The sequence below is a fragment of the Pantherophis guttatus genome, chromosome 4 (assembly GCF_059756535.1).
Source record: "Pantherophis guttatus breed Tessera chromosome 4, ASM5975653v1, whole genome shotgun sequence".
NCBI classification, from domain to species: Eukaryota; Metazoa; Chordata; class Lepidosauria; order Squamata; family Colubridae; genus Pantherophis; species Pantherophis guttatus.
In genome coordinates this window covers 34,545,793-34,570,147 of record NC_142066.1, presented here as the reverse complement: position 1 = coordinate 34,570,147, position 24,355 = coordinate 34,545,793, and the positions used below count along the sequence as shown (strand labels likewise).

Here is a 24,355-nt window from a genome sequence, read left to right as displayed (position 1 = left end):
AATCAATCTTCAGTAGTTTTAATGATTAGGTTGAAGAAAAATCCCAAATCCTTACAATTAGCATGCAATATTGATCAACAATGGTTTTTATTTTATTTTTTTAAATACATGATTAACATTTTCTTTCTTTCATTTATTGGATAGACCATACCTGTTTCAATGTGTACCGAGAGCTGCCCCCCTGGTCATTTCAAGAAAAAGCAGGAGGAGAAGCCATTTTGCTGCTACGATTGCCTTCCATGTCCCAAAGAGAAAATGTCAAGCCAGAAAGGTAAGAGATCTTGTGAACAAATTGAAAAATGTTTGTGCAGGTTATTTGAGACAGATTCATGAACATAAAAGTAAAAAGCTGAATTATATTCTTTGTGCATTAATAAGCTTGGATGGTCCAGCACATACCATTCCAGGGCACATTAACTTATTTTGAAAATACCTGAAATTTATTATTTCCCATTTAAAATTTTGATGCAGTTTTCAAAAACTCCAAGGAATTAACAGAATTGATTATATAAAAAAAATACAGTACAGGTTATCACTGAGTGGACACAATTGGAACTGTCTTTACAATGTTACTTCATCTTTCTATTTCTCTACACATCTGTAGCAAGGGATGTGGTGGCTCAGTGGCTAAGACACTGAGCAGTTGATTGAAAGGTCAGCAGTTCAATGGTTCAAATCCGTAGTGCTGCGTAACGGGGTAAGCTCCTGTTACTTGTCCCAGCTTCTGCCAACCTATCAATTTGAAAGCACGTAAAAAATGCAAGTACAAAAATAGGGGCACCCTTTGGTGGGAAGGTAACAGCGTTGCATGCACCTTCGGCGTTTAGTCATGCTGGCCACATGACCACAGAGATGTGTTTGGACAGTGCTGGCTCTTTGGCTTTGAAACAGAGATGAGCACAGCACCCTAGAGTCAGGAACTACTAGCACAAATGTGCAAGGGGAACCTTTACCTTTACTTTACACATCTGTAAAGCCGAAAATGCAGGAATTGGTTGAGAAGTTCCTTTCTCATTAGTTTTGCAATTGTGAATGTTGATAAAACCAGTAAATCACTTAGAAAAAGTACATGTGAACATTTTACCCAACTCCCATACCCTTTTGAATGCTCATCCCAGTGCTAGGATACTTAGCAAGAAGAGAACTCATGTTTGTATTTATATTCATTGAAGAGGAACAGATTACAAGAAAGTGAGAAATTATACAATGCAGTATATGCTGTATATTGTGGGCCTATAGGAACCACTTGGGGGGGGGGATTGGCTAGCATGTTGTCATTGAAGGGCTGCAGAGTCATCCAGCTGGAGGGTTTTAATAAATTAATTAAGATCACAGAAGTGAGCTTGTTAATTTGCAGTCAGCACTTTTAGGGAAGTGCTAAACTGTAGAAAAAAGGAACTGAGGAAGAGTTAGCAATCTCTGTGCTGTGTATGGAGGGCTAACAAAAATAGTTTAGGCACAGTAAATTGACTGTAAGGTGTGAGAAGAAATACTGCAATAGACATACATATGGGCATTGGTCAAAAAGTTACTTTTTCATCACTGACATAATTCTGAAGTGACATTGTCCGAATCAATTACTAAATGTGAAGACTATCTGTAGAATATTCAATTTCTCTTACATTGGGATTATTTTTTCCTTTTTAACAATATATTATACCAACTTTCACAAAATCTATTCCACCTGATTAAAAAAGCTTCCATAATTTTTCTTATAAGGAGAAGAGGGAAGACCTTTGATCCTTTATTTTTGGCAAAATATTTATTAATGGATCTGACCATTAGTTTGATATTTTCATACAGAACAATAAAAATTTAAAATATTAAACAATGACTGCTATTATTTTTATTTTTTATTCATATTTTCAACAATAGTCTTTAGAGCTCCTTGTTCAAAATTGATATACAATAAAACTCAAGAAATACATAGACGAAAACAGTTTGAAGCACAATTCAGAAATAAGTATCATGAAATGAAATCATGATTTAGTGACATTATCTTCCCTAGCACAAAATTTCCATATTCCACTATGCTCCCTTATGTGCCAAATATGAGAGAAGAAATTCAGATGGATAATATCAAGACCAGTTTTGCTTTCAGGAAAAAAAAAAAAACCCTTTTGAATGATACTAATAATAGGATGAATGTAGAACAAATGTATATAAGTTTATCTATTTAAATTCTAGATATGGATGACTGTCTGAAATGCTCAGAAGATCAATATCCAAATAAGGATCAAGATTCATGTCTTCCCAGGCAAATATCTTTCTTGTCCTATAAAGAACCAACAGGAATAAGTTTAGTTGCTCTGGCAATTTTCTTTTCTCTCTGCACACTTGTGGTGCTGGCAACATTTTTGAAGTATCACCATACTCCCATTGTCAAGGCAAATAATCGAAATCTCACCTACCTTCTACTTATCTCCCTCCTTCTCTGCTTCCTTTGCTCACTACAGTTCCTTGTTGCACCAAATAATATAATATGTCTCCTCCGACAAATTAGCTTTGGCATCATCTTCTCAATAGCTGTGTCTTCTGTGCTGGCAAAAACCATCATTGTGGTTATGGCTTTCATGGCCACCAAGCCAGGATCCAGGATGAGAAAATGGGTAGGAAGAGGACTAGCCATCTCCATTGTATTTTGTTGTTCCCTCATTCAAGCAGGCATCTGTATGGTGTGGCTGTTCACATTTCCTCCTTTCGCTGATGTTGACATCCATTCAGAAATTGAGGTCATTGTATTGCAATGCAATGAAGGCTCAGCTACCATGTTTTACTGTGTTCTGGGATATATGGGCTTTTTGGCAGCTGCCAGTTTCACAGTAGCATTTTTATCCAGGAATCTCCCCAGCAGTTTCAATGAGGCCAAATGTCTCACATTCAGCATGCTGATCTTCTGCTGTGTGTGGGTCTCCTTTGTCCCATCTTATCTGAGCACCAAAGGCAAATACATGGTGGCTGTGGAGGTTTTCTCCATTTTGGCCTCTAGTGCTGGATTGCTAGTCTGCATATATTTCCCAAAATGTTACATAATAATTGTTAGGCCAGACCTAAACAACAAGGAACAACTAACAAAGAAAAAATATTTGTAATCCATGCACAAACATTTCCTATTTTCAATATGTATCTCTTTTGATATCCCCCATGTTAAGTCTTCACACATTTAATTACTGAATTTGGGACTGTGGGAGAAATTATTAGGATAGTTTTTTTGTATATTAGTAAATATACAAAAATATGCATCAAATTAGTCCTTTTTCAAATAAAATTTAAATTTGGAGAAATAAAGAAATGAAGAAAGTATGATATTTAAGAATGCAGCTTGGTTTTTGAGGTTTTTGAACACTTGATTAGATTAAAGTTACATAAAGAATTAAGATTCAGTCTCAGAAAAAGGAAAAGCTTGTTCCTAGTCTAGAATGTATGGGCATTAAGAATCTTTTTTTGGAATGCTGTTGTCTGAGCCTGGACTAAATAGCAGGGGACAGATAAGAAAAGAAGTATATTTTTGAAGTGTTTTATTCTGATTGTATACATATGCATTGTTTTTTTGTTTTTTTTTAACTTTGTAAACTGCCCAAAGTCACCTTGTGAATGAGATGGGTTTCAAATAAATAAATTAAATGAATAAATAAATAATAAAGGAATAGTTAAGAAAAAATATGAGTATCCATCAAAAGGAATTTCTTGATCCTATTTATACTGATCTGATGAAGCAAAGCACATATAGGTAGTTCTCGATTTACAACAGTTCATTTAGTGACTGTTCAAAGTTACAACAGACCTGAAAAGTGACTTATGACCACTTTTCAGTTATGACCGTTGCAGCATTCCTATGGTCATGTGATCAAAATTCAGATGCTTGGCAACTGATTCATATTTATGAACATTGCTGTTCCCAAGGTCAGGTGATCATCTTTTATAATCTTCTGACAAGCAAAGTCAATGGGGAAGCCAAATTAATTTAACAACTGGGTTGCTAATTTATCAAGTGCAGCAATTCACTTAAGAACTGTGGCAAGAAATATCATAAAATGGAGCAAAACTCACTTAACAAATTTTCCATTTAACAACAGCTCAATTGTGGTCATAAGTTAAGGACCACCTGTATTGCATATTGGTTCTACAGGGACATAGTATCAACCCTGGAAACAGAGGATTACTTGTTCTGTTGTCAAAGCACTTGGCTGTCCAGCAGGTACACTTTAAAAGTTTGAGTAGGTATGGGCTTATGATTTTTGATTCAGTTTCTCCTGTTTCTCCTTTAGGAAATCCATGTGACAATAAATAGCAGCAAGCATTTCTGAGAATATATGTATAGATTGTGCTGGATTGTGATGCAGACAATTATAGCTATTTATTAATTTTAATACCTAATGACTATACAATCTGTTACTGGCTCAGTTCTCAAGCCATTTGCCATTGTTCTAAATTCTGGAGGTCTGTATCTCTGATAGGGTACAAATATGCTTTCCAGAAGATGTCACCACATTTCAAAAAGCACATATGAAAACAAAATGGATGAGTGCCAATTAATTTGAGTAACACTTCCCTAATTGTGACATTCACATTAATCATTTCCCAAACAAATAGTTGTGTGACATCTGGATGAAAAGATAGTATTCAGAGATTTTAATGACTTTTGTGCACTTCACCCTAAAGAAATAATTTTTCTTGCATAGCAAGTAGTTCAATAGTATAACAAGATCCATAAAATTTAGTATGAATTTTCTATAATTGCCAAGCTGTTATAGAAATTTTTATGACTGATAAGCAAGCATGTTTTTGGACATATTTGGGATTGTTACATCTGGACGGTATTTACCTTGTTATGGTGCAGGTTAATGCCAATAGGGGATATGTAGTGGCCCAAAAGATCTATAGCTCTATTTCTCCTGTCTGTCAATGAGACAATGCTTTCATAGACATTGTAATAAAGCCTGAATGTGTTTTTCATGTTTGGAGTAGAACAGAGTATATGAGTATGTCAGATAATTATGAAATGCTGGTCATGGAAAACATCATTCATAAAATGCTGAAAGATGTTACCAGCATTACATAGATTAAATGTTGAAGCCATGTATTCAGAATGATCAAATCTGATATAAATCTGATATAAAATGTTGTCTTCTTTATATATCCTTTCTGAATATGTCCTATGTAGTCTGCTACTCATTCTACATCAGGTCAGTTTCTCCAGCTTTGGTTTCACTGACAGTAGGTGCACCTGGTTCTGATGAATGCTGTGTATATCAGCCTCAGCTGCCTGAATGATTGGAGTTTTCCTTCTTGGGATGGGGTTTTTGCAGTTTTCCCTGAATATTTTCCATGGTCTCAGATTCATCTGAACTGTAGCTAGCTGTGATAATTACTAGTTGCAAATAGTTTGAAAACAATACCTGCCTACTGATCAATATGCCTACTATAGAAGGTCAAAAGTCAAGGATGACATTTCTGTCAAATCTAAAAGAATTCTTTTAGGATAAGTTCTTTTCACTTTAACAATCCAAAATTTCCCACCCGAGTGTTGAGTCTCGACATGCCCAAACTTTGCTCCAAAATTACATCAAGACTATTTTGGGAAATTTTAGCCGAACACAAGTTTGTTAATATAGCAACATTTCTCAGACTCTTACATTTGAACATTCACAGCCGTGAAAGAACAAATCACACAGATGTGACTTTTATATTACATTTTCTGGGATTGAAGGAATACTTTCATGGTATTTGACTTAAGTAAAGTGGTAGAAAGGAATGTCATATACTGAATGCCACTGCTCTGCTTTGAGTTGCTCCAAAAGAGGCAGAGTGAAATTTATTTTTATAGCTTTAAGAACCTCATAAATTATTGGCAGGCTGTGTAGAAAATTGCAATTATGATATGGAGAAGTGAACAGGTCTCGGCCAGTCCACCCAACTGCACTGGAAACAAGCCAACACCAGAACGGAATAAAGCAGTTGCAATCCTTTAATTAGGTTCAGCACAGCAAACACAGGCAGGAGAAAGGCACAAGCCGGAAACAAGGTTTAAAGTTAGCGCTACACGCAATCGCAGTGTAGCGCCTTTTATATACACAGCAATAAATCAAGTGGCAATCACCCCTCCTTCCCCTAGCTGGCCTGAAGGAGGAGCACAATAAATCAATTAACAATCAAACAGTCAACATCATCCCTCCTTCCGCAAGCTGGCCTGTAGGAGGAGCGCGCCTCTGTTACAGCACAAGGCAGCGTCATCTGCAAACACCATGCCCCCCCATCTCCGATGAAAGAGTTTGCTTCGTTTTGTGTGCGGGTGGTAAAGACTTCTCAAACAGCTGATGACATGCCCCCGGAGAGTCCAACAGCTTGCCCCCTCCTCGTCGTCCTCCCTAGTGATGGCGAGATCCAACCAAGGCTCGACAGGTGGCTCCTCTCTACCAGGAGTCCACCTGCAGGAAATAAAATAAAGATGTTAGCATAGCAACCGTTCTACCCACTGGGACCTGGTTTATTTGGATATTTACGATGATACCGACGGAGCAACCGGTCGGCATGAACGTCTGGAGCTGCTACCCAAGATGCTTGTGCTAGTGGATAACCCTTCCACCGTACTAAGTACTGTAACCTGCCTCTACGTAGACGTGAATCCAATACTTTATCTATCTCATATTGATCTGAATGACTCGGTCCCGGGGAAACAGGCTGATGTGTGGGCCTTTCCTCTTTGACAGGTTTAAGGAGGCTGCTATGAAAAACAGGATGTATTTTTCCTAACAGTGAAGGTAGCTTAAGCATGACAGTGACAGGGTTGATCACACGTATTATAGGAAAAGGACCTATGTATTTGGGACCTAGTTTCCTACTAGGTAATCGTAATTTCAAGTATTTTGTCGATAGATACACATGATCCCCTACAGAAAATGGTTTTGGGTCGGCTCTTTTTTTATCAACATAAAGTTTGTATTCATTTGCTGCTTTTTGAAGCGCCGTTTTTACCGCTGGCCACGTTTGTCGGATCTTGTCGGCCCAACCGGAATGTGTAGATACCCCTGTAGCTGGAGGTTCTACCTCAGGTATGGCAGGGAATTCTCTTCCATAGATGATTTGGAAAGGAGAAAATCCCGTGCTACGGTGGCTGATATTGTTGTACGCGACTTCAGCGAACGGGAGTAAGGCAGACCAATCAGTTTGCTGATACGAAACGTAGCAACGTAGATATCGTTCCACAGCGGCATTAGCCCGTTCAGCTGCTCCATTTGTACTGGGATGGAAGGCTGAACTTAATCCTTGAGTGGACCCTATCCTGTGAATGAAAGATCTCCAAAACTGGGCGGTGAACTGGACACCCCGATCTGATATAATACGCTTCGGGACCCCGTGAAGGTGGTAGATATGTTGTATAAACATGTCTGTCAATCGTCGGGCAGATGGTAAACCCCGACAGGGTATAAAATGCGCCTGCTTTGAAAATAGGTCTACTACTGTCCAAATAACGGTATGTCCATTGCTGGGCAGTAGGTCCACTATAAAATCCATCGCCACTTCCTCCCACGGACGACTAGGATCAGCCACCGATTGTAATCGACCGAGTGGTTTTCCTGACCATGGTTTTGCTGCCGCGCATGTGGGGCATGATTTAACATAACGTTCAATTTCACCACGCATTCGTGGCCACCAAAATTGACGTCTAATCAGGTGAAGTGTTTTAAGGAAACCGTAATGACCTGCTGGTTTGGCATCATGGCACCGTCTTAAAACTGTAGTTCGAAGCGGTTCTGGAATGTATAAACGATCCCCATTCCACCCTAATCCATCTCGTAAGATTACTGACATTTGGTTTTGATTTACCCACGTATCCTGGCTGATAGCTATCCGAAGATTCGTTAAGAAGGATGCTTCTTTCCGTAACACCGCCGCAACCGCATGCCCACTCTCAATAGGTGGTATAAGAGATTCCACTACTTCCTCGCACTTACTGTTATATTGTGGCATACGAGAAAGTGCATCGGCGAGGAAGTTCTTTCCTGCTGGCACATATTTGAGTCTGAAATTGAATCTTCGAAAATATTGTGCCCAGCATAGTTGTTTTGGGGACAGACGTCTAGGCGTTTGTAATGCCTCTAAATTTTTATAGTCTGTCCATACCTCAAATGGGATAGTAGCCCCTTCCAGGATGTGACACCATGTAAGTAGAGCCCAATGGACAGTGAAGGCCTCCTTTTCCCAGATCGCCCACCCTCACTCTGTGGTGTTTAATTTACGTGAGGTATAAGCATAAGGGCGTATCCTATCCTGTTCATCTTTTTGCAGCAACACAGCTCCCACAGCAATGTCGCTAGCATCGGCTTGAACGATGAATTCACGAGACAGATCAGGGTGTTTAAGTACCGGTTCTCTGGTAAAAAGATATTTCAACTGTTCAAACGCACTTTGACATTGAGCTGTCCACTGCAATAACTGGTTTGGTCTTGGTTTTATCACAGGAGATTTAGTGCGTAACAGGTCTGTTAACGGTAGTGCTATAGCGGCAAATGCAGGGACGAATTGGCGATAGAAATTTGCGAAACCAAGGAAACTTTGGAGTTGTTTCCTGGTTTTCGGTGCTTGCCACTCAACTATAGCTTGGACTTTACGTGGATCCATTTCTATCCCATCGCTTGAGATCCTGTACCCGAGGTAATCTATCTTCGACTTATGGAACTCACATTTCGAAAGCTTTATAAACAGTTTAGCCGCTAACAACTTCTCTAAAACCTGACGGACTAACACAACGTGTTCTTCCAAGGTGCGCGTATATATTAGAATGTCGTCTAAATAAACAAGAACTCCTCTATACAAATGTTCACGCAAAACTTTGTTGATAAGCTGCATGAACACCGCTGGAGCGCCTTGAAGTCCAAACGGCATAACTCTATATTGGTAGCTACCAAGAGGGCAGTTAAAAGTGGTCTTCCATTCATCGCCCTGTTTGATACGTACTCGGTAGTACGCTTCCCGTAAATCGAGTTTTGTAAATACCCGTCCTGTAGATAGCGCAGCTAACAAATCCTTCATAAGCGGAAGGGGGTATAGATGTTCTATACATACTCCATTCAAATCTCGGAAGTCAACACATAACCGAACCCCACCGTCCTTCTTCTCCCTGAAGAAGACTGGGGCAGCCATCCTAGATCTACTAGGGATGATGAAACCTCGAGCTAAATTTTTGTCGATATATTGTCGTAACTCGGATAATTCTTGTTGGGTCATGGAATACATCCGAGGTTTCGGTAACTTAGCCCCAGGCACCAACTCGATAGCGCAATCCGTAGTCCGATGGGGGGGTAGTACTTCGCATTCCTCTTCACTAAACACAGCTGAAAGGTCTTGGTAAACAATAGGAAAGTCCGGTGTAAGCAACACCTCTGTGGAGGCACAGGTATTGTCCTGTCCCTCATTCGACTGTCCCACTGAAGAAGCAGGGGACGGGACAGCAGGTCCCAAAGGGATTCTAAGCTTACGATAACCTCCCTCCCACCAGATGTGAGGTTGCCATTTATCTAACCATGTGAGACCCAGAATAACTGGCTCTATCATTTTTTCAACCACAATAAACTGGATGGACTCTTGATGTTCACCTATCACCAACAACACTTGTTCAGTTACGTGGTTAGCAGGCGCCCCCCCCAATAATGACCCGTCCATCTGTTCGAACTTCACAGGAACTTTTAGCTTTTTTATCTGTAGGCCCAGAGCATCCACCACACTTCTCCGCACCAGACAATGGGTACATCCAGTGTCTATTAAAGCACCATACTGAAAACCCGTTGTGCTTCGGGGATTCCTCAGCACCACAGGTATGACAAAAGGGAACACAGTTTTGCTCACCATAGGGTCCTCCGGCTCGTTGTCATCACTGTCCCCTGACACCACCGGGAATCTCCCCGCCACAGTGGTTGGTGTAATATCACGAACCTGATGATCTACAACGGACTTTGGTCCTTGAAGTGCTTGGGTATGTTCTTGTGGCTGCCGTGGTCGGCCTCTGGTCGCTACCCCCGTAGCCGGCTTTCGGGTTTGTACTCGTACCGGAGGTACAGGACATTCAGCCGCTCTGTGTCCTATCTGATTGCAGCGAAAACAACGAAACGCTGGTCGCTGAGACCTTTCAGGTAGGACGCTGCTGGGCGGAGGTACTTGAACCCGCGTGGTTGGCAGCTTTTCTGAGGCCCTCTCCATGGGAACCCGTCTCTGTCCCACATTAACTTCCGACCGAGGCCTAAACTCCCGGAGTGTAATGTCCAGTTCAATAGCGGCTTTAAACCAAACAGCCAGGCGCGGAGCCAGGCCTCGGTACGCACAGGCTTGACGTAACTCACGATCCAGCCCCATCCGAAATTGCTGGACTAGCATCCGTTCGGGCCAGTCCCTTAAGCGACTAGCAATTTTCCGGAAATCACGTACATAGTCCTTTGCAGGAACACCCCGCTGTTTGAGGGCTACAAGATCTCCTTCCGCAATTTGTACACTGGAGTCATCCTCAAAAGCAGACCGGAGAGCTTCGTAGAACCTACCCACGTCCACTAGTTCTCTAGCATGGTTGCGATGTAATCCTGCCACCCAGTCTGCTGCATCACCGGTTAACACAGCTGTAATGGCTACCACCATGGCCCATTGTGATGGATACCAGCGACCATACTGGTCTAGATGACTAACCACCTGGCTTAAGAACAACACCACACGGTCTGGGCTCCCGTCAAAGGTGGCTTGCAGTGCAGGAGGGCCCCAGATTGGAGGTGGTGCCCACATCCCAGGAACCGGGATCCATGCTGGGGGTGGTACAGGCGGTCTGTTCTCCCCATCTCTCCTCAGATCTCCAACGGGCCTCCGTTCCCCCACAGGACGTTGTGCCCACCTTCCAGCTCCTACCTCTCTTCTGGTCGATGGCTGTTCGGAGCCCCTGGTGCTATCCTCCCTCTTAGGCAGGTGGTAGTCCCGGTCTTCGAATTGGCCCTTTCCTTTTCCTGTTTCCTGTTCCCTTCGGAATTTGGGGCTAGCGATGCGAAACCGAGCCTCTGGCCTGGAAAGGCCCTCATCCTGCCAAGACTTGCCTTGTAATGGTTCCGCCCCAACGGCCCAGGGTTGCCAAGACGGGGCGTCCCGGAAACTCCCTTCTCCAAACCGATCTCTTATGGCATCCATAGCACTGGATTATCATAGCCCCAATCCGCCTCTTCCTCGTCTGTCCAACGTCTCTCCCGCCAACCTCTAAATGACGGACCCAATGGGGGGGTAGATGGCCATTGGGGCCCGGTATGAGTAGAACTAGGCCACCAGCCCCCACTGAAAACCTGTCCCGAAGAGTCTAGCCCTTGACTCTGCGCACCAACCGTCTCCACACAGTCCTCCTCACGTGGCTGGCACAGGTTGGGTCTGACTACCGGTTGATGAGGGGTTGCAGTTTGTAGCTTCTCCTCTTCCACAACCACCTCCTCCACGTCAGCCTCTAGAGGGACCTCCAACTCCGAATCACCCAGCGCCGTCCCTTCTGCCATCACCGACAGCCTTTCTCACCGGACTGCAGCTAGGGAACGTAGGCAGTTGAAATTGGTGAGTGGGGGAGCGCTAACTTTCTCTCGGCCAGTCCACCCAACTGCACTGGAAACAAGCCAACACCAGAACGGAATAAAGCAGTTGCAATCCTTTAATTAGGTTCAGCACAGCAAACACAGGCAGGAGAAAGGCACAAGCCGGAAACAAGGTTTAAAGTTAGCGCTACACGCAATCGCAGTGTAGCGCCTTTTATATACACAGCAATAAATCAAGTGGCAATCACCCCTCCTTCCCCTAGCTGGCCTGAAGGAGGAGCACAATAAATCAATTAACAATCAAACAGTCAACATCATCCCTCCTTCCGCAAGCTGGCCTGTAGGAGGAGCGCGCCTCTGTTACAGCACAAGGCAGCGTCATCTGCAAACACCATGCCCCCCCATCTCCGATGAAAGAGTTTGCTTCGTTTTGTGTGCGGGTGGTAAAGACTTCTCAAACAGCTGATGACACGCCCCCGGAGAGTCCAACAACAGGGGTAACAAAATTGGCATTTTATTCATGTATCAGGGTTTTTTTTTCCCCAATCACAATATTTCACATTTTTTCTGGTCATGATCTGGAAAACTATCAGGATAGATTCCAGGTGCTACCATTATCATGGGATGATTTGAGAATGGGGTTCTCAATCAATCTCTGGGATATGTGATATTAAAAGTCTTCCAAAGATCCAAAAAGCCCTTCTTATCACTTTTCTTAATAATATTTAATTACACTATATCAATCCTAATATTGATTAAACTTAATTTTAATTTCATTTGTTTTCTTTGTTTGAATGAGTTTAAGAAGTGAGACATTTAAGTGTAAACATTAAGTGAGACATTTAGGAAGCAATCTTTTCAGAAACCTAACAAACAAACAAACAAAAACAAATAAACAAACAAAAGAGTTCTTAAGTGTTATCACTCAGCCCTATTCAGGGTTGTTTCCTAATTATATCATAATCCCAGTAAAGCAAGAATTAAACAAACAAGAGCACCTCTTAAATTTAGAATAGAATAGAATAGAATAGAATAGAATAGAATAGAATAGAATAGAATAGAATAGAATAGAATTCTTTATTGGCCAAGTGTGATTGGATACACAAGGAATTTGTCTTGATGCTCAAAATAAAGGAATGGTAATCTAAATTTAAATTTTCTACTTTAAAATCCTGTTTGTATAAACATTAGCAACATTGTGCATTTTATTTGAGTTATAGGCAAGGACCTTATTAAAGAATAGCAATAGCAATAGCACTTAGACTTATATACCGCTTCACAGCAGTGGTAGATTGCTACCAGTAAGCCCCGGATTGGGCGAACTGGTAGCGGCAGTGGCAGCGGTGGGAGGTTCCACCCACCAGCCTGGATGCTTCTGCGCATGCGCAGAAGCGCCGTATGAGCGAACAGATAGCAGACTAAATTGAAACCCACTACTGCTTCACAGTGCTTTTACAGATCTCTCTAAGTGGTTTACATAGTCAGCATATTGCCCCCAACAATCTGGGTCCTCATTTTACCGATTTCAGAAGGATGGAAGGCTGAGTCAACCTTGAGCCAGTGAGATTCAAATTGCCAAATTGCAGGCAGCTGGCAGTCAGCAAAAGTATTCTGCAGTACTGCATTCACTGTGCCACTGTGGCATTCTAAGAAAGAGAATTTTTCTTAGAATCTCATTGTAGCTGTGAAAGAAACTGAAAGGGGAAAAATGTACCTTGTTGCAGAAAGATACTATATTTATGCCCCCACATTCTGTGAAACATTTATTTTTTCACCTAAATACTTTCGGCCTTAATTTAGAATGCAGCAGGAATTTCTTCATCTTTGCCATGTTTAACTTCTCATCTTTAAAGCTTCTTCTTCATTCTGTGAGGATTGTGACTCATTCCACCATTACCATTTCATTAAAAGGATGAAACTTAAACTTGAACTTGAATTTTAAAGTTTACAATTGTTTTCCCCTTATAATTATCAAAAAGACTATTATTAACTTTGCTGTGTCTCAAAGCCCTGACAAGCAAATGATTATGCTTGGAAGAACAATGACAAATACTGCTCGACAATTAATTTTTTTACAGTTTAGGGACAGGTAAAATAGTCAGAAAGGATAATTAGAATTGTAAGATTCAGCATCGAATGAAGATCATATGAAGAATAAAGAGAGATCCAGCTCAAGTTTGTATAATATTCCGGATTCCAAAGCATTAAATGAAAATGAGAGAAACTTTGTTAAACTCGGATTAATATTTATCATGATGATATTGCTTCTTATTCTACTGCCATTGCCATATATGACTTGCAAGACTCAGCCAATAAAATGCAACCTCCAAGATCCTATTCCGATCGATCACAAATATTTCCAACCAGGTGACCTAATAATTGGTGGCATGACTTCTTTTGTCTTCATAACTAGAGTTGCAGGAAGCTTTGAGAAAAATCCCCATCATTCAACTGTGGGTGAATCTCTGTAAGACATAACTTTTTTCAATAGTCTATATTGATCTAGATAAAATTATTTAGTATATCATTTCTGTATGCCATAATTAGCCACTGTGATTTAAAAAAATATTTCTAAGCATTGAATGATTGAAGGAAACTAACTGCTAGAATTTATGTTCCTTAAATAAAATTAGAAGAAAATTAAGCTAATCATTGTTAGGAGATTTGGACAAGAAAGTATCTCTTCCCCTTTACCCTCCAGTCCCTTTCCTTGACATAGGAATTACAGCATCAGCCTCTAAACCAGATTTTGCTGATGATGCAAAATTGCATTGAACCATAGGAATAATAACTCTCTTCAAGCAGAATTACATATATTTTATGTAGGCAAATAAGACATGCAGTTATTGCAGGAATAATATTCTTTTTGAACTCATTCTTTTTTCAGAATATTAAAAGGAACCACATCAAGTGTAAGAAAAAATAATTAATCCAATTTTATTTCCCAGTTATGCAATGCTAATGTCCATGTTACATGCTTGATAATGATTCTGGTCAGTTTTACATAATTAGAATTCATTACAAAGAGAAAAGAGATTTTTTTTAAAAAAAAGCTGGTGATTATTCCTTTCAAATATATTTCTGCCATTTTTATAGGTAGTAACAATATAGTGTGAAGTGGTGACTATTACTTTCTAAAATCATTTTAATAGAGCTAAATCTATTGATCAGATAACATGAAAAAGTAATTATTGGTTTCTTTTTTTTTCAAGGAGTATAGCCATATTGCCCTTTTTAGTTGCAGAATTCCATTTGATACAGTATCTAATTCTCTTTGCAGAGTCCTGACTAAATATTATCAGCATATTTTGACTATGATATTTGCTGTGAAGAAGATCAATGAAGAGCACCAACTCTTACCTAATATCACCCTGGGTTTCAGAATATGTGATAGATATGCTGGCTATCATGCCAAAATGGATTTTTTCTCCAGTCAGAACCGATTTGTTCCAAATTACAAGTGTGGTATCCTGAATAAACTCACATCAGTTGTTGGGACTATTGATCCTGGAATCTCTTTGATAGATATTTTAGACACTTACAAAGTCCCACAGGTAAGATGAATTGGATTTTCCTTTTCAGATTGTGGTCAAAGGCAAGACATAATTAAATGTCCTGAACATTTCTGTATTTTTAAGTAAAGATATATAATGTATCATAAAATAAAATAATATATCTTTGAGTTTCAAAGATTAGCCATAAATGATCATTACAAATTACATGTACAATATGTTGCTGATGTGCTGAGAAAAAAAAACCTATACAAAGTTTATGAATTTTATTTATTTATATTTTATGATGTCATTAGATTTATATCTTTTTTTATTCAGTGGTTAAAGAGGCATAGCTAGCATTTTCTTCTCCTAGATGTAGTCATCACTTATTGATTACAATGGGATTGTCAGCTTTATCACTAACTTCCAGAGCTGCTAACTGGAACAACACCTGATCACGCCAGATTTATAACTTCAGCCCTACTTCCATCATTAAGTGAATCTCCAGAAAGACAATATTTCATGTCACTATTATTACTTGGGATTTCATATTTGTGTTCTCCATTAAATCTGGTTGTTAACTTTGTGAAATGACAATTATGTGACTTTTGATGGTCATAAATGTGAACTAGTTCTGAAGTTCTCGATTGGTGATCATATGACTGCAGACCACTGTGATAGCCATAAATGCAATGATTTGTAGAAAAGCAAATTCCCCACAACTGTTAGAATGCCAAACAGTGGCTAAATGAGACAGTCAATAAGTGAAGACTATATATTTATCTATAACTATGCAATGAGTTAGTAGTTAAGTTAAGAAAGTGGGACTGGCCAGAATAGAATAGAATAGAATAGAATAGAACAGAACAGAACAGAACAGAACAGAACAGAACAGAACAGAACAGAACAGAACAGAATTCTTTATTGGTCAAGTGTGATTGGACACACAAGAAATTTGTCTTTGGTGTATATGCTCTCAGTGTACATAAGGAGAATAAAATACATTCATCAAGAATAAAAAGATACAACACTTAGTGATAGTCAAGGTTACTAATAAGCTATCAAATTGTACTAGGAAACAAAAACAATATAAATTGAAAGATACAAGCAACATGGTTATAGTAATAAGTGGAAAGAGATAGATACTAGTAAGGAAGAGAAGAATAATGTTAATACAGTCTTAGTAAATTATTTGACCGTGTTGTGGGAATTAGTTGTTAAATAGAGTGATGGCAATTGGGAAAAAATGTCCATGTGTCTAGTTGTTCTGGTGTGCAGTGCCCTATAGCTTCTACCCTCGTTTTGAGGGTAGAAGTTGAAACAATTTATGTCCAGGATGTGAGGAGTCTGTAGATATTTTCACAGCCCTTTTTTTGACTCATGCAGTATACAGATCCTCAATGGAAAGCAGGTTGGTAGCAATTGTTTTTTTCTGCAGTTCTAACTATCAGTTGAAGTCTGTGTTTGTCTTGTTTGGTTGCAGAACCAAACCAGACAGTTATGAAGGTGCAGATGACAGACTCAATAATTCCTCTGTAGAATTGGATCAGCAGCTCTTTTAAAGTTATCCAATGAGCAATCATGGTTGAAAACAAGCAACAGGGCCTTCTTAATCTTTAATCAAATTTACTCATAATATTTCTTTGAAGCTGTGGTCATCATGATAGATGTTAACAAAGAATATGCCATTCAATCAGGTAGAAGGTTGTTGTAAGAAATGAACAAGGAGAGGTATTCAAACTCTAAATCTAAAATGATACATTTTAGTAAAAAAAAAAGATATCATTGAATCTAGAACCATACTGAATTATTACAGGAGATGCCATGTAAGCAGAATCAGAAGCCTCATTACTATTAACAGTGCAGAATAGAAATATTGCCTCTCCCTAGTAATTCCTCCTTGATGTTTTGTTTCCTTCCTCCAATATCTCATCTTAACTTGAGCTGATCAGATACTTGAAGATGAATTGATAGAACTGTTCTTCAAGATACAGTATAACAGTTGGCAGGGAGGGAGGGAAGGAAGGAAGGAAAGAAGGAAGGAAGGAAGGAAGGAAGGAAGGAAGGAAGGAAGGAAGGAAGGAAGGAAGGAAGGCAGTCAGTGGTGGGTTCTAAAATTTTTTGCTACCGCTTCGGTGGGTGTGGCTAGGTGGGTGGTGTGACTGATTTGGCATGGCCAACATGACATCACTTACACGCTCAGTAACATGACCACCAAGCCATGCCCACTGAAAAGGTGTCTAAAACTTTTGGAACTTTTTGACAATTTTTTTTTGACACTCCAGCCCCTTATCCAGGTCAGGATGTGGTGGGGTGGCAGTGGTTGTCTTGGCTTTCCCTCCATTGCCCTTCCTGGCCAAAAAGCACCCTTTCTCACCTCTGACAGGCCTTCCCCATGGTTACAGCCGGAGCAACTCACTCCGCCAGCTCAAGGCTGCAGCTCAGACAAGCCAAGGAATTATGGGGAGCCTCCCATGTGTTGCACACCCTCCCAGCCTTCTCCCCATGCCTTCGTGTCATTTTCAGGCACCCAGTTTACTGGGCTGCTCCCGTCCTGTCGTGGCTCCAAAGGTGGCAGCTTCAGGAGACGTTGGTAGCACAGAGGCATGGGCGAAGGCTGGGAGGGGGTGCAACACATGGGAGGTTCCCTGCAGTTCCTTGGCTCATCTGGGCTGCAACTGAGCCCACTGCCCTGAGCCGGTGGATAGAGGCACCCCTTCCCAGCCAGATCTTTCCAGATTTGACTTAGAGGCACAGCTTATGGCTGCTACATTTCACTGTGTTGCACGAGCGAAGGGGAAGAAACCAGAAGTGGTTTAGCAGCCATGAGCCGGGCTTTCCTCTAAGAGCTGTGGGTGGCAGAGGGAAACAAGTGCTTCTCTCTGTACAGAGCTTTCTGGATGAGATTTGGAGGAAAGTGCAGATCATGGCTGCTAAATTTCTCTGTGCTGCACTAGCGAAGGGGAAGAAACAGCCAGTGGAGAGCACACAGAGCTGCTCCAGTCCACGTGTTCTCCAGGTCAGCGGATGTTTCTCTCCTTCGTTGCTCTTTATGGGAAAGTGTTTGGCACAGCACAGCAAAATTTAGCAGCCACGAGCTGCACTTTCCTCCAAGTCTCATCTGGAAAGCTCTGTACAGAGAGAAGCACTTGTTTCCCTCTGCCACCCACAGCTCTTAGAGGAAAGCACAGCTCATGGCTGCTACCGGGCTGCCCCAGTTCCTGTTGCAGTCCAATGGCAGCAGCTTCAGAAGATGCTGGCAGCATGGAGATGTGGGCAAAGTCTGGGAAGGGGGTGCAACATGCAGGAAGCCAAGTCCACTCCCCTTTGCCTCCCCACACTTGTTTACCCATCCCAGAGAGCTCGGGCTATGCCTTCCTCGGACCTGGCAGCCTTCTTGGGTGTGCCATGCCTGCTTCGTTCTCTTTGAAAGCCACTTTGCACCTTGTTTGCAAAGCTACTCTCAAAGAGAAAGAAGTGGGCATGGTGCACCCAGAGCTGCTGTTTCTTCACAACAGTCAAGGACTTCTTCCACTTGGAGCTCCAAGCTGCGGGGAGGAGGGACAGCTGCAATGCCGGCAGCTTTTGGTGGGCTCCTTCCCTCAGTGGTTCATTTTCTTTTACCTCATCTAGGCGACTTTGTCATTAAAGGCTGCTCCATGCCTTTTTATCTTTATAGGGCATGGAGAAAAGTGACCCTGTGTGAAGGGACTGACCCTGCTGCTGAACTTGGAAGCCGAAAGGCTTCTTTTCCACCCAGCCACTGGCGCACAGAGCCGGAAAGACCTCTGGTCACTGCCACCATCTTCACACATGCACAGCTTTGTTCTCACTAGCTGTGCCAGGCAGCTGAGAGGATTCTTTGCTTCGGTCAGCTTACCATGCAGCAACCGGGAGACCGGTTCGGGGGCATGGCCTGGCTGCTGTTACTACTGGTTTGGAGAACTAATTCCCAAAGTTACTACCTATTCAGTAGAACCGGGCCAAACTGGTAGCAACCCACCACTGAAGGAAGAACATATGTAAATAATAAGCCAAAGTAGGGATTCTTTATGGAGGTAAATTCAGGGTATGAATTCAGATGGTAAGATTGTAGTTTTCAAAGGGAATATAAGGATCATCCAGTCACACAATAGCCTCATTAGTATATTCTGTATAGAAATTATGTGAAAGCATATGATGATGTTTTTCAGAACTCTAAACTTAAAGTGGATACATATTTTACTTTGTCAATCATATCCCCCCCCAAACACACTAGTTCTTAAAATTTATTTATATATTTAATTTTCATTTCATTTCCTAGTTCTCAACTGGCTCTTCTACAAATGAAAGCCCTTTCTACTACCACATGGTTCCAGGTGAAGAATTTAATTACATGGGGATTATTCAACTACTTTTGCACTTCAGATGGACTTGGGTTGGGGTCCTTGTGAAAGGACTTGGCGGAAGAACATTTCAGCACCTAATATTTTCATTGTTTGCTCTCCATAAAATTTGTGTTGCCTTCTTGGAGCAATTCAGACCAGTGTATTTCACCAATGCTTTAGAAGGTATGGAATTGCTTGTTGAAACGTTTCACCTTCTTCTTAACAGCAAAGCCCAAACTGTCATAATCAGTGATAATAATCTTTCAAATTTAAGGTGGTTGTTGTATCTACCTGAAATGGAAATAGTTTCTATAAAGCTCCAAGGCAAGGTGTGGATCATGGCTTCCCAAATGGATCTTGCATCATTCTTTTATCAGAAAAGCTGGGATATCCAAGGCCTACATGGTGCTCTAAGCTTTGCAGTTTATTCAAATGAAGTTGCAGGCTTCCAACATTTTCTTCAGACAAGAAATCATTTCTCCTCCAAAGAGGATGGTTTCCTCCAAGATGTGTGGGAGCAAGCATTTGGCTGTGTGTTCCCAAATCCATCTGTGAATGAGGAAATGGACAATGTCTGTACAGGGAGGGAGAAGCTGGAGAGCCTTCCTGGAGCCTTTTTTGAAATGAGGATGAGCAGTCACAGTTACAGTGTATACAATGCAGTGTATGCTGTGGCACATGCTTTACATGCCATGAAGTTGAACCAAGAACATAGGCGAAAATTGAGTGGCAAAAAGTTTGGTCTTCAGAATCTTCAGCCATGGCAGGTAATTTGATGAATAATCAAATATGCTGGACATGGGATTTGAGTTCTACTGATTTGCCAGAATCTCACAAACTCATGAACACAAAGAGTAGTGAGATGTACAATAGATGGAAAGTTAGTAAAGCTTTTTACATTATCTCTTTACCTCTTTTTCTCTTTTTAAATTAGGGTGGTAATCTTGGCACACTTTCTTTGAACATCCCACCTCACTTACTTTCTACCTCTTTCTTGAAGGCTGTATCTGTTGGGACACGTTCTTTGCCTATTCTCTCTTCCCCCCACTTGTTATTCCAAGAAGCTTTATTTTTAGTAGAATTACAAGAATTGTTTGATTAGGTTAAGTCTCTATTGTAAGAAACATCCTCAGAAGCATTTCAATCAATAAAAGTAGGGGCCTAACATAGTGAATACAATAGGAAACTTTCAGGATGTGTAGAAACTGGAAAAATAGAGAATTCTATTTGGTGTTTTGTAATGAAAATACTCCTGACACTACAGATGACTGTCCTCAAGAATGAATGACCCATGCATGCAGAATGGATATTATGAATGACACAACAGCAGGAATGCTTTGTCTTGGGGTGCATGTTTCAATTTTTATTCATCTATGAATTGAAATCAGTCCATAACTATTTAAAATCCTTACCACACCATATAGAGAAAAGGACCAGGTTCTCAAAAAGATATATTTTCAGGAGAGTACAAAATGAGAGTATAAGATAATATCAACTGAATTAGTACGTGAATGAAATGTGAATGTGAATGAATTAGTATGTGAAAGAAACTAGAAAATATCTTAAAGATCAGTTTATATACATATAACAGAAATATTTATTATTATTATTTATTAATTGACAGTTTTTTCCTTTGTTCTTAGAAGTCTAACCATGGTAGAGAAGGTAGATAAACTAACCAGCTTCCATCTAAATTGTATTTCTCCTGTGAACACAAGACAAAAAATGGAATGAGAACCATTAATATGCAGTTGAAAGCAGACAGTTGTGGATTGTGCAGAGAGGCAAAAAGTATAGTGTTACCAGTATTTTATAATTCTGCAAAGACAAACTGTGCATACGATGTAGAAGAGGATCAGAAATATTGCAGTTTAGCCAAAAAAAAAAAAAAGAAAAGAAAAGAAAAGAAAGAAAGAAAGAAAGAAAGAAAGAAAGAAAGAAAGAAAGAAAGAAAGAAAGAAAAAAAAATCCTGCAAAGCCCAATGAAATATCTCTTTCTATTTAAAGGCAAAAGGGGAGAGACATTCATTGGCAAAAAGGAAGAGAAAAGAGAGTCAGAAGAAAAAAAATCAGATATGGCAATTAGTGAGCTTGCTGTTTAAAGGAAAAAGTCAGAGATAGAAAGGGAGGGAGGGAGGGAGGGAGGAGGGAGAAAGAAAGAGAAAAGGGAGGAGAGAACGAAGAGAGAGCACTGGTAGGGCAATTGATAATCTCTCTATTTTTCAATCTCTTGGTCTGGTGACCAAAGCAATCATTTCCTGAGACGATTTCTGCAGTATTTTCCATTCACTTTCTTTTCCTAATCTTTATTTTCCTATGTGCTCTCAATCTGATTCAAACTGCTCTCAATTTATTTTGCCTGTTTTCAATTCCTCCCCTAATCATACCCTCTGTTATTTAATAACCTGATTCTAAATATTAGTCTCATTTGAGAAGAAATTTTCAGTAACAAAATTATTTTCCTTCCTTTTGATCATGGCATCTTATAGAAACAATGAAAATTGATCCTTGAAGCCATAATCTATCCCAATGTGTTGGACATAAACAAAGTAATAATGTACTTGGAACTTTTAGATTAAATTGGAAACTTAAAATCAGAGCAGGACTGATAAAATCAGGGGATAAAAATTGATTGATGGCCATACCTGCAAATTAGAACAAAATGCAAAAAAGACCAGGAACAACATGGTATAAATACAGAACAATTGGAATTTGATAAGATATTATTAGGAAGAGGAGAAAAAATGATTACAAAAATGTATAATTTTTTGTTAAAATTCAAAATGGAAGAAAAAACAGTGAAAGAGACAATGATTAGTTGAGCGAGAAATTTTGGTCATAATATTCAAATAGAGCAATGGAATAGAATAGATTGTGGGAGAGAAACTACAAACTAACAATGTCAGCTGCTTAAAAGGAGAACCTCTATAAAATGTTTTATCGATGGCATCTGCCACCAGCGGAATTGGCCAAGATGTTCTTGAACAGCTCTCTGGAATGCTGGAGGTGCGGTCATAAACAAGGAACGTTCTACCACATGTAGTGGACCTGCCCTAAAATCCGAAAATACTGGTGTAATATACGAAAGTGGCTGGAGGGGATAACAGAACAGAAAATAGAGATAAAGCCAGAACTTTTTCTCTTGGGCATTCTTGAAGGGAAAATGGAGAAAAAATTACAATATATGATAATACACATATTAACTGTAAGTAGAATTGTCCTAGCACAGAACTGGAAACAACCGGATATTCCTCCAGATCAAATTATAATTAAAAAAATCTATGATTGTGCAGAAATGGACAGATTGTCCATGGAAATGAAGGAGGAGGAAACCGAGTATTATCAAATTTGGAACAGATGGTATTCCTGGCTTGAGAGGAGATGGAAAAAATAAGAGATAACTTGTTAAATATAATATGTAGAAGGTAAAATTGTTGAAGAAATATAGGATATGAAATTGAACTATGAATAGAAGTAACTGTAAATATAAATAAGGATGTAATTTAAGATAGAGATCTATAGAATTGGAAATTTTATAAATATGTTCGTTATGATAGAGATACCGATATAGAAAAGCTCTTATTAGTGGAAATTTTTTGTTATGTTGTTTTTCTATATTTTTTTTCTTCCTTCTGTGTTGTACTTTTGTATTGCGTTTTTAAATGTTGGAATTTCAATAAATACTATTTTTTTAAAAAAGAAAGAAAATTGACCCTTTCTTTTTTATTGATTTTTAAAATTTATTGCGTCCAAATACATCAACAGCAGACTGTTTAGCAATACAAAATGGTAATATTGACTAATAAGTTCAAGTTTTAACTATTCCCTTTTTTTGTAGCTGATTAATTTGAAAAGTTACTTTAGATATTAAAGTGATTTGATCTCCCCTTATCAGATTTCTAATAATATGATATGATTTCTAATAATATGATATGATTTCTAATAATAAAAGGAGACAAGTTTGTTAAGGTGATGACAAAAATAATGGAAGTTTGATTATATTTATTTGTTCAATAACATGTTTTTCCTAATGAGTTATATTTTTGCACATTAAAATATGTATGGTTTTCTTGAACTGCATTATTTTTAACGTTTGAAAATTAGTAGACCAAAAGAGTGATTTTGGATCAAGAATCATAGATAATTATGCCTGAGAGAAAGTCTACCACTTTAGAATAGGAACAGTCTTCCACATAATACATTACAAATAAAAAGATATATATGCTATTTATCTACTACATTTTTTATCCCACCTTTACTGTCTTATAGTTCTATATATTAGCCTTGCTTTCTTTTCACATATTTGTTTCATATTCAGCTTCACTTCTTTTTGAAAAGAGTCTCATTCAACAACAGTGCCGGAGATGAAATTTCTTTTGACCAGAATAGAAAATTGATTACAGGTCTGCAGATTGAGAACTGGGTCACCTTCCCCAACCAGTCCTTATATCAAGTGAAAGTTGGGAAGTTGGATCCCTGGGCTGCTAAAGACAAGAAGTTCACTATACATGAGGAAACCATCAACTGGCCCAGCACTTTCAACCAAGTGGGTTCAGTCTGAAATGTGTGAGATGATATCCTAGGAGTAGTTCTAAACCGAAACCTATGAAGTCATTCCTTCCTATTATTAAATCCTATTTTCTAGTACCATTTAGGAAGCTACTTCAGAAACATTTCCTTACATTTGGCTACTACATAAATTTGTTTTCATTTCAAATTATTATGTAATTCAATATTGGTTTAAATTGTAACCATTTTAAAATAATCAAAAGTACCTGTAGATAAACACATATGTAACTTAGACATTCAGTCATTTTTTGACTGTAGAGTTTCTTAAGTTTTTGGTCTCAACATTCCTTTAAACCTGATATATTTTGTGATAATATTTATAACTGATGAATCCTATTAAAAATGATATTTTTTCTATATTATATACCATCATTTCCAA

The 24,355-nt window shown here is 39.5% G+C and overlaps 2 protein-coding genes across 2 annotated transcripts; both read left to right on the top strand.

The window, feature by feature from the left end:
* The first annotated feature begins 223 nt into the window (after positions 1 to 223).
* Positions 224 to 3,678, top strand: LOC148113989 (vomeronasal type-2 receptor 26-like). Its single transcript, XM_087894503.1, has 2 exons — positions 224 to 271; positions 2,188 to 3,678. Exons 1-2 carry the CDS (start codon positions 256 to 258, stop codon positions 3,090 to 3,092), a joined length of 921 nt encoding a protein of 306 aa, XP_087750629.1. The 5' UTR covers positions 224 to 255; the 3' UTR covers positions 3,093 to 3,678.
* Positions 3,679 to 14,860: 11,182 nt separating this feature from the next.
* Positions 14,861 to 23,968, top strand: LOC132712407 (vomeronasal type-2 receptor 26-like). The gene is made up of 3 exons (XM_087893596.1): positions 14,861 to 15,100; positions 19,344 to 20,174; positions 23,726 to 23,968. The coding sequence occupies exons 1-3, from the start codon at positions 14,861 to 14,863 to the stop codon at positions 23,966 to 23,968; spliced, it is 1,314 nt and encodes a 437-aa protein (XP_087749722.1).
* Positions 23,969 to 24,355: the final 387 nt, after the last annotated feature.